The 11,407-nt window shown below is 34.6% G+C and overlaps 1 protein-coding gene across 1 annotated transcript; it reads right to left on the bottom strand.

The window, feature by feature from the left end:
* Window positions 1-308: 308 nt before the first annotated feature.
* LOC143535902 (dihydrolipoyl dehydrogenase 2, chloroplastic-like) lies at window positions 309-5,787 on the bottom strand. Its single transcript, XM_077030024.1, has 14 exons — window positions 5,643-5,787; window positions 4,616-4,740; window positions 4,122-4,256; window positions 3,929-4,034; window positions 3,656-3,780; window positions 2,864-2,989; window positions 2,705-2,785; window positions 2,113-2,175; window positions 1,951-2,025; window positions 1,789-1,867; window positions 1,600-1,700; window positions 1,337-1,450; window positions 741-854; window positions 309-572 (listed from the first exon to the last, which is right to left on the bottom strand). The coding sequence occupies exons 1-14, from the start codon at window positions 5,785-5,787 to the stop codon at window positions 465-467; spliced, it is 1,497 nt and encodes a 498-aa protein (XP_076886139.1). The 3' UTR covers window positions 309-464.
* Window positions 5,788-11,407: the final 5,620 nt, after the last annotated feature.

The following is an 11,407-nucleotide window of genomic DNA, read 5'->3' as shown; positions in this document are numbered from 1 at the left end:
GATTGCTAAATCTGTTTATTAGTCTTTCCCTAGAGCAATTGTTGATTGTATCTTTTGTTTATGTTGAATTAAAGATCTCTATCGTGTTTTTTCGTTGTTTGTTCGATTCAATAAGAAGATTATAGTTTTCTGACAGTTTTTAGTTTTGGCTTAAATTTAATGTGTTTTTGGATCAACTGTATCTGTGGACTGTGGGGTTAAATTAAGCATGCTACATTTTATTTACATCAAAACAAATTTTCTAACCTTTATTATATTATTTTTGGAGTTAATTTTATGTTTGCTACTAATATTCACGTGTGTACATGGCACACCCGTACAAAAATGGGGTACCAGCCACCACCAGTAAAACACAATTGCTCTTATAATTGTCAAGTTTTTGTAACACGCGGTAAGATGAACGCAACATCATCCAAACATAAACCGAATAGAATACATACAACTGATCAAGCCACCACACTTGATCATACTGCTACCGCCTTGTGTTCTTCTACAGTGACATGTGCTGATTTAAAAAGCTCATCAAGCACTTCAGATAGGGTGGGATGTGCATGAACTGCAAACTTTATGTCCTGCAAATTATTATTTACCATACTTATATTACCATTTTGCTCATCAACTTAGATAATTTGCATATTATAGAAGTTCGCTTTTATGTTGGAAAACATTAAGGAGGATGAAAAATTATCATAGAAGTTCGTTTTTGTGTGGGAAAACATAAAGGAGGGTGAGATACGTGCCTGAACACGAGTTCCTAACGCAATGGCATTTGATGCTTCATGAATAAGGTCAGCAGCATGCATCCCCAATATATGCACTCCAAGAATCTCACCAGTATCAGGCCTATATATCAACTGCATCATACAAAACCAAAAGCCCATTACTATTCTCTAGTTTCATGTCAGTTACTTCATGTGCACAACTAGGGGTGTGAACGAGCCGAGCCCGGTTTGTTCAATTTAACATAGCTCAAGATCGGCTCGTTTCAAGCTCTATATCTAACGATCGAGCTCAGCTCGTTTATTATTTATTTAATTTTTTTCATATACATATATAATTATTTTTGTATATATGTGTAGTTATAACTAGACATATATAATAATATTTGTTATGTGATATATATTTTCTAGTAAATAAAACAGTAAATAAAACTGTTATACTTTATAAACGATATGTTCTTGAGCTTATATAAGTTCAGCATATGAAGTTTGGACCTGACCTCGTTTATTAAACAAGCTTCAGCTTAGACTCGAGCTCATGTAAACTCACTCAATTCAAGTTTTTATCGAGCTCGTTTATACTTGTTAATAAATAAAAAGGGGTTAAGGAAAAAGACCTTGGCAAGACCCTCCCCTTCATTTTCGGCCAATGCTTTCGTGTTGGCCTTGAAACTCGTCTTTGCAACACTTATCTTAAATTTTTCTTTTTTGGCTTTCTCTTTCGCTTGAGGCTGCACCATTCAACATGATAAAATCGGGCAATGTCCCAAATAAATAATGAATATTAGAAAATATAGACAAAACGTGCTTTTAGTCGACCCAACCTGTACAAAATAATTTTACAATCATGGAGTTGGAGGGTTTAAGTCAAGACTTGTACCTCGGTCAATCCCACCATACTTATTTCAGGATGGGTGAAACAAGCAGCCGGGACACTTAAATGGTTGAGAACATGATCTTTTCCACTGAGTTGTTCAACAACTGTTTAAAGAAATTCATTAAGGAACGAGTTGGCATGCTAAAAATGTAGAAAAATAAGTAACAAAATAAACATGGTGTTATCACTTACCTGATATCCCCTGTGCACTTGCAGCATGAGCAAGCATCAACTTGCCATTTGCATCACCAATGCAATATAAGTGAGGAACCTATGAATTAATAATTAAAATTCATTGTCAAATAATAAATGATATTTTGTTGATATAATCTTGTAGCTATATTTGCAACAAACCGTATTTCCCTTTGAATCAATTACTCGCATACGCTCATCAACAGGAACAAAACCACGTTGAGTCTCGACATTGATCTGAAGAGGTTCATTATATCATTAGAATCATACATCTAATGATATGTTATTTTCAATGCTAAATACTTTTAATATTTTGTGACATACATTTTCCAACCCGAGACCTTTTGTAAACGGAGCTCTCCCAGTGGCAATTAGTGCTGCATCTACCTACACAAGTAGCAAAAAAAAAGAGCATGCCATTTGAATGGTTAAATCTTTGTGAATTATTTTATATTAAATATAGTTTTTCTTAATGAAGATACACAAACTATGTCTGTTTATCACTGAGTTAATATCATAAAAAAACCAACATACTCTCTTATTTTCATGAAAAAAAACCCTCAACTTATTTTTGATATATTGAAGTCCCTCAACGTATAAAAAATACAAAAAGTCACTACACTAATTTCCGAATATTAAAGTCCCTAAACTTGCCTAAAGTGAGTGCACTAGTGAAATAGGTTCTTAAATATGCTAATTTGTTAACTCTAAGATCGATCAAAATTAGTGACTTTTCATCTACCTTTTACAAACTTTAGCATAACAAAATTAGGTTGAAGAACCTTTTTGTAAAAAATTACAAAGCATAGTGTTTTTATTTGGTATTAACGCTACAACATCATATTTATCATAAAATTATTTCATTTTTTTGGTGCTGCAAAAAGAAGCTAGAAACAAAGCATAATTGATGGATTACCTCTAGTGTCTCTTTTGGTTCTTTTGTCTTGGCATCAGTGAGTTCAATGATGACTGGTTTTCCATCTTTTGAAGGGGTAATCTGTTAGAATTGTTAGAGAAATACAATGTCACTTACATATTTTTGAACTTAAGTGAGGAAAATGAATGAAGTAATTACCTTGGTAGCAAATACTCCGGTGTGATAGTCAATCTTTCTTGGATTGATAAGAACCCTTTGAGCTAACTTACCAATCTCAGGATCAAATCCAGGCATAAGTTGATCAAGTGCTTCAATAAATGTGACCTGTATATGCCATTTACTATTTTGTATTTAGCTTAATAAAACGATCGGTTAACCTGTTTAACCCGTTTAGTTAAACAGGACGACTTGTTAAACTGTTTAGTTATTTATGTCCCTATTTAACCCGTTTAGTTAAACCGGTCGACCCACTAACCCTTTTATGACTTGTATAAACTGTTTAGTTAAATGGGTCGACCCAGTAACCCTTTTATGACCTGATTAATCGGTTAGTTATTTGGGTCGAGCCGCCAACCTGATAGCTGAACAGGTCGACCAAGTAACCCTTTAATGACTTATTTAACCCATATTTAACAACCTAATCAACTTGTACAGTATACAACGTGATTGTTGCCCGACAACTCGTTTGACACGTTTAAATAAATGGATTAAACAGGGCGCACATACATGATTTTAAGTGTGTGCATGTTAAGGTTGATGTTCTTCTTACATAAATAAACATATGGACCCTGTTCGGGGGGTTGAACAATTCAACCCGACATGATTGACGCCACTCACAGTTGCTTACTTATAAGACAGAGAACATTGTAGAAATTGACAGACAGAAATAATATACACTAGAGACCACTTTTAGTTTTAGTAATATAGCATATCTTGTTAAGAAGGAAGTTCAGATTTTATATATAGGTTTATAAAAACAGCAGGGCCCACCTCACTGCCAAGTGCTGTGTACACATCACTGAATTCAAGGCCAATGTACCCACTTCCTACAATGGCTATCCAATCAGGAACAAATTCCAACTTTAGAGCATGATCACTGGTAACAACAGTCTTCCCTGCAGGTAGTTAAAACTTATAAAGGATGCAAATTCATGTAATAGACACTATTACTCATTAGCTGCAGCTACCAAAGTTTAAAAAAAATATGCTAAAAGCTTAAAGAGTAGGTTATATATATATATATATTGTGAAACTTTTAATTACCATCAACTTCAATGCCTTTAGGGACGAAAGGGACTGATCCAGTAGCAATTATTATATCCTTTGCGGTTATGAAGTTATCCGATCCGTATTTCACCTTTTGAGGACCCTGATAATAAGTTTATTGGCATTATAATACATAATAGTATAAGCTTTTCAGGATGCGAATAAAACAAACTATATATGGCTTACTTACCTGTATTGAGCCAAAACCTGTCAATATATCCACCCCAAGTGCCTTGATGGAATTGGTTAAACTGTTGCGGATTTTTGAAGCGAGATTACTTGCATGATCAGCTACGGCCTGCCGGTTATAAGCAGAACCTGAAACCTAATAAACATGGAAAAGGGCTAAAATGAATATAAGTTGAAGTTAGTAGTAGTACATGTTAAATTAGTGGTCGTGAGGTCGGGAAGTTGTATGAGCACCTAAAGATTTCATGTGATGTTCATCTTGTCATGCGACCACTAACAGCAAGGAGAGCTTTAGAAGGAACACAGCCTCTGTTTACACATTAACATCACCTTCGATGATGGCTGTTTTTAGACCCTGTCAGAGTGACTAGCTCAGTAGTCCATTTATACGTAGGCAACTATATATGATTAAACCAAATTTCAGAAAAGTAAGCAATCAACATAAATATTCTCTCAGCTGTAGTAGGATCTAAAGAATTAAACTCACTAACGGACCTTTTCAACAGCATGCAACGCAGCACCATGACCGCCAACACCGGCTCCGATTATAACCACATCATAGTCGAACTTCTTCCTTGTAGGAAGAGGACTTCCATTGGAACCTGCTGCTGCTGCTGCTGCTGATATAATATTATTATTATTATTATTATTATTATTATTATTACTCTTCCGGAGTACCTCTCGCCTCAGACCGCAGAAACCGAGATTGAAAGGCGCTGGAGCAGCATAAGAGTGGAATGATGGAGAGACTGGTGATGAATAGATCATTGATTGTATTGTTATGTAATGTAATGTATTGGAATTTGGAGACAAAATAAATGGAGGTTGAGAGTTAACAGAAAGTTAGTTGATTGGATAGATAGACTGACTGACTGACTGACTGAGGGTGGAGGATATTGCTGATTTGTCTATTATGTTAGTGGATAAAGTCAAGGATGATATTTCAGGCCGTTTGGAATTTGCTTCTTTTTTTTTTTTTTTGAGAAAATTCCAATTTGCCTTCCTGTGATATATCGGCGGGAGATGGATTAGCCCCTGAAAACTAATTTGCGTGTTATGGACGTCTGTCATATTTGGGCGGAGAAATCTGTGCCCTTCCGTCAGTTGACCAAGCGTTGATCTGTTAAAAAATGTTGAAATTACGTTTTTACCCCTAAGCCTATAATTAATTCTAAAACTTATCTTTCAAAATTGTGTAGAGGATGGGGTTCGAACCCCCGACCTTTGGTTTAACAACGAACAAAACCTACCATTTGAACTGATGTGATGTTTGTTATACCTATACAAAATGAAATATATATTCATCACTTCATTAAAGACTTCTACATCATCATATCATCTTCCTATCTTCATCATCTCCATATCTTTATCATCATCATCTTAATCTCTTAACACACTTAATTGCTTATCCGGCTGTTTTATTAAAAGCCTTACAAACCCTAGAAACCCTAACAAGATCGAAATCAGAGTACCATTTGCAATCACTCAGGCGGAATCTTTTACCACCGGCGACGGGAGAAACGGTTGCGACGAGGTGGAGGTGCGACAAGGGTGGTGGCTTCCATGGGTGACGGGGTGGTGGCGTTGCAGAAGGTCGATGAAGCCACGAACGTGGGTGCCGTGGCGGTGGCTGCCGTGACCGCAAAAACGAGATGGCCGGAATCCATGGCGGCGGTGGCGTGGTGCCGGAGGTTAGGGGTTTTGATCGGAATGATTTATGGGTGCGGTGGTTGAATTATTGAAGCGATTGGTGGTGAGATTTGAGAGATTTGAGGGTTTGAGTGATGAAATCTAGGGTTTGTGGATTTGAGATATTCAATTAATTGTTATGAAACTGTTGATGAAGATGATGAGATTAAGAGGGATTACTTGGTGGTGGGTTTGAGGATTTGAGGTTGATGATGATGAAGAATATCAAGTATGTTTGAGGTTGATGATGATGAAGATGAACTGATGTTGTTGATGTTTGAGGTTGAATATATGCTGCTGTTGTTGTAGTTACATGATAATAATAATAATAATAAATAATAATAATAATCACATTCATATGTTCTGTTCTACGATGATTCTTATGATTATGATTATGATTATTATTATTATATTATTATTATATATATTATTTACTAGAAGAAGATTATTAAAATACCCTTAATATGTTGGTATTATTACTATAATACCAACGGTCAACTGACGGTGGGAGTCAGAAGAATCTTCCGGATAAATACAGGTGCGCAAAATGCGCAATTTCGTTTTCAGGGATTATTCCGTCTCCCGCCGATATATTTCAGGGAGGCAAATTGGAATTTTCTCTTCTATTTTTTTAACGTTATAAAGTGTTGGAAAGTTACAGTAGATACATTATAAGCTATAATTTTATAACTTACTACTTATAAGCTAATGATTGAGATAAATTAAAATTTAAGTGATCTAATTGAGACAAACTGAAAGTTGAATGACTTAATTGAGACAAAACTTGAAATTTGGTTACTATTCTATGGTATTGTCCCCTTATATTTATTTAATTATAGGTTTTAACATTTTCTATTATTATGTTTTGCTTTTTTTTTCAATGAGTAAATCTTTATATCTATTTTTGTATGTTGATGTTGAGTGGTAACGTGAATTTTATTTTTTATTTTTTAATTTTTAATATAATTATTTTATTTTTTTAATTTTTAAAATATAGCTACATATATTGCAAATCTCGACCCCACGTGTTCTTCTCCGTTGCTTTCTAGATGCACAAAAAATCCATTGAGGCTTGATTTGAAGATTTATTGACTCAATTTAAAAAAAAATTGCATGAGTGACCTACTGGAACTCTTCGAAACTTAGTTACTATTTTATGACATTCCCCTATATAATTACCACGTCATGATATTTTAACATGTGTTTTGCTTAGAAAATGTGAGATCCTCTGATTACCATTCTCGAGCAATTGTTTACAACTTGATTGTTACCTGTTAACTCGTTTGATACGTTTAGATAAAACAGATTAAATAGGTCGTGTTTTGACATGAATAAAAATATGGGTCGTTTTCGGGTTGAACAATTCAACCCTCAAACTCGACAAGATTAACACCACTCATTGTTGCTTATTTATAAAATGTATAGAGAACATTGTAGAAATTGGCAAACAGTGGGTTGCTCGGTTAGTAGGAATTCATGTTGAGGTGTAAAAATATTAAAAAGAGCAGTTAAAAATATGAAAAGATGTAGATGTAGATGTAGAAGATGATATTTGTAGGTTATTTATAAAATAAAAATAATTCAATATTATTTTAAAAATTCCCAATGGTCTAATTCCTTCGAAAGCACTCCCTTTCAACGAACTTTTCCTCTCTTGAGCGTCATTACTTTGGCATAGGACTAGGGTGGCACCCAGTGGTCTTGGGTTTGTAGTCAGAGGCGGATCAAGGAATTTTCGTTACGGGGGGCACAAAACGGATAGGGTAAAAACTGGGTCGGGTCACAGGGCCAACAAACCTTTTCGGAGGCCCAGAGTGGAAACCTTTTCGGAGGCCCAGAGTGGAAACCTTTTAATCGGAAAGTCACAATATAACTTTTGCTTAAATGATATCTTCACATGATAACTTAACCTGGTCTGGTTATATACATATTTAGAAAAGAAAAGAAAATTGTTACACAAATAATATAGAAATACAAGTAAAGTGATTAATAAATAAAATAATATAATAATCAAATAACTTTTAAATTGAATGTAAACTGAAAATTATAAACTTGTAAATTCATATATAAGAAAATAATAAAAGCTTTTATATAATACTTTATTTTGCTAACAATTCCATTAAAAATAACTAGATTTATAATTTATAGGTAAGTTATGTGTCAAAGTTTGGTTGGGTTAATTCTTGGTGTCACAGGCCACCATAAGTCAATGTATTTTTTATGGAAAAATGTACGCATTAACCCAAAACCATTAAGCCATCTTCTTCCTTCCTCTCACCCTCTCACCTGAAACTAAAACAACCAAAGGTGTGTACATCACAATGGCCGGAATATCATTGTAATATCTTTATTTTAAAAACCGACGATGGGCATCGACTGATTATTGATGGTGGGCACTGACCCGATTGTTTGCTAATTATATATTAAGGTGTACCTGTAAAGATGGCTCTTCGGCAACCGGACGGGCACCAGCCCATCGTCACAATCCCTTGGATCCACCCCTGTTTGTAGTGGGGTTTTGCACCCACCTTGCATGTGTGGCATGTGGGTGTCGCCCAAACAAATACCACAACACTTGGTCTTATAATAGAGTTTCATGAATATGTGCTTCTCGTCTAGTGCCCAAGAAGTCAAGATCAATGGTTGTTTGATCTTAAAATAACTATACGTGTGTTTGTTCTTGGAGTGCCAAGTATAAATGGTCCATTTTGGAATGATTATGTTATGCATGTAAGAGTTTTTTTTTTGCTATTTGGCAACTCTCTCAATTACTAAGTAAAATATACATTGGAGCTTACAGTTGAATTGTGCTATTGTTAAATAATAATTTTTAGAACCTGTGAGACAATTCATTTGAGTGTGGGCACTAACTTTATTTCCGCCAATCTCAATGTTTAGTAAAAAACATCGCGCGTGTGTTTTAAAGTGTAAAACCTTATCCTAATATGAAGGTTTGATAATTGATTGAAAAAGCATACATCGATTGTGACATTTGTCAAATTTTATCTATATTTGTACTTGTATTTGTATTCGTTAAACCGACTCGTTTTGCCGTTTCAGTGTATTCCCATTCATCGTTTATCAATAACATATAATTTTCGATGATTTACGATTATTTAAAGTCTTTATCTGCACGAGTTCCAAACTATGCGGGTATAACCTGGAAATAATACAAGAATATTAACTTTTATTCCATTTATAATTCGAGGTTCATTTTGTAAATATATTATATAATTTGTTTTTAAAAGAATTTAATACTTGAGGAGCCGATAAGTGTAAATATGATTTTAAAATATATTATTATAATTAAACCTATTCCCCCCTGTTTTTTCGGCCACCTCGCCGTCGGCGAGCCCAACGACTCCAGCCAAGTCCCTTTAATCGTTAAAACATGCAAATTAATCCAATTAACGATTGTAATGACTATAGACTTTGACAAAGACCCTTAACCATCGTTCAAAACACATAATAACCACCTTTAAATGGACAATTATAATCTAGAACCACCATATTCTTAGTTAAATCACAATAATGAGCATTAACATCTACGCTTCAATTAGTAGTATAAATAGGGCCTAAACCTTCATCTAAACGCATCCCAATCATCAATAACACTCTCTATAATCCCTCTTTGATTCATTCAAGTTAATTTCCTGCCAAGCTCCGTTCACCACCATTTTTAGTAAGTAATATATGATTTTTAATCATTTTTAGTCGTCTAGCAAAACCCCTAACAAAGATTAAGCAAAAATGAACAGATTTGTTGAATTGATTTTAGGGTTTATTAGTGAAGATGAAGTTTTAGTATTATTTATATATAATATTTTCTGGTTATAAAACATAAATCAAGTCTGGTCCAGTGGTTGGGTCTGTTGATGTGCTAAAAGTAGTCAAATAATTGTAACAAAATTACGCTAATCTAGACACTAGGTAATACTCTAGACTCTTTTAAACTCGACTAAACTACTAACCGACAAGTGAACCAATCGACTCTAGTAAAACTAAGTAAGTCTGGATATTGAACTCACGCGACTCTTTTAATTACGTGAATTAACTAATTAGACTCAACTGACCGACACGACTATTTATTTTTATATTAATTTAAAGGGGGTTTTAAAGTAATTAATAATAACTAATAAAATAACTAATTAAGAAAAGACAAGTACTAAACACAAGACAAATTAACTTGACTGATTCAGATGATAAATAAAACCACATAGGCTTGAATCCCCTAAGTTGCAGTTATCAATTAATTGGAAAATACTTGTTATGAAACTGAGATCGTAAAATAGACACTTAAAAGAAAAATCGAATATTGTTAAACTATGAATCAGATCTAAACGATAATCAATTATAGATCTAATACATTAAACGGATCTAGTTCTAGATAATACTCTTAATTAGGTTATATATATATATGTTATTAAATATGTATATTAGTAATAGATTAGGTGAAGTATTGATCGAGAGAGAATTTGACAGAGTTTCATTACTTAGATAATCAAAACTTAAGCAGGGTATGAACACCCAATAAATAGACGATGGAACCAATTCGTTACACATCCCGTAACGAATTGGATCCAGTTAGTTAACTTACAGACTCAAAAAGAAAAGCAAAAGATTTGTTATGCCCCCATTCGTCAACATTCCATGACGAATGGGAACTTACATAACGAACTAGACTTTACTTTAGACGAACTAGCTAATTCGTTAAACATCCTTAACGAATTAGCCTTACATTAATGGACCATAGAAATTACATAAATGCCTGTAATATTAAAATATTAATAAATTACAAACGATAATCACAAAGACTCGAGACGACTAAACCGTGCACTAACAAACACCCCTTGTCTTGAGCTCTTTGTCTTTACTTTACTTGAAATGCTTTGACACCCAATCACGACAACTATGAATTCCGAACTCGTGACATACATGAACGACACGTTGGAATTGCATAGCTCGGTCATAGTCTTCCTGGCGCTCAATTAATATCTTATTCACGAACAGCACGTCCTTGTCGGTCTCAGATAAGTTAACGAGCCACATAGGATCGCTAACTCTAATAAAATTAGTCTTCAAGCATTTCCCAAGGACAATGACGGCCTCACCATTACGATTGTTGTAGTACCAATGGTTGAACGTTAGGTGAACACCTTGCGGGAAAGTCTTCACAGGTACGTACTTCATCGTTTTTGGTGGTTTTACCTTAAGCACGAGCTTGCTCCATCCCGTACATGGATCTATCTCATCAATACGTTTACGGATCGGAATCTGCGGCTTAAAGAGCTTAAACCCACAGTTAACCTCGAAGAGAAAATGTTGATGAAACCATTCTGCTCGACGATTTCAACCGCGGTTGATGAACGGTCGATTCGCAAGGGTACGTACATCCCAACGCGGTAATGAGAGAACATCAGTGATGTTCTGATAGTATTGAACACCGTTCTCCCATTTGACTATACATACTTTAAGATCATAATCAAAAAGCCAGGAAACGATATCACCTTTAACAGCCGACACAACTTTGAAGTTTGTTTTCTGATTGGCTTTAGCGCGTGCGATCTCATCCTACTTCAATTCTTCATTCACGTACCT

This window comes from Bidens hawaiensis, unplaced genomic scaffold, assembly GCF_021521415.1.
Source record: "Bidens hawaiensis isolate Kalapana, Puna unplaced genomic scaffold, B.hawaiensis_p1.1 tig00010699_1, whole genome shotgun sequence".
Classification (NCBI taxonomy): Eukaryota; Viridiplantae; Streptophyta; class Magnoliopsida; order Asterales; family Asteraceae; genus Bidens; species Bidens hawaiensis.
This window is presented reverse-complemented; position numbering and strand designations above follow the sequence as displayed.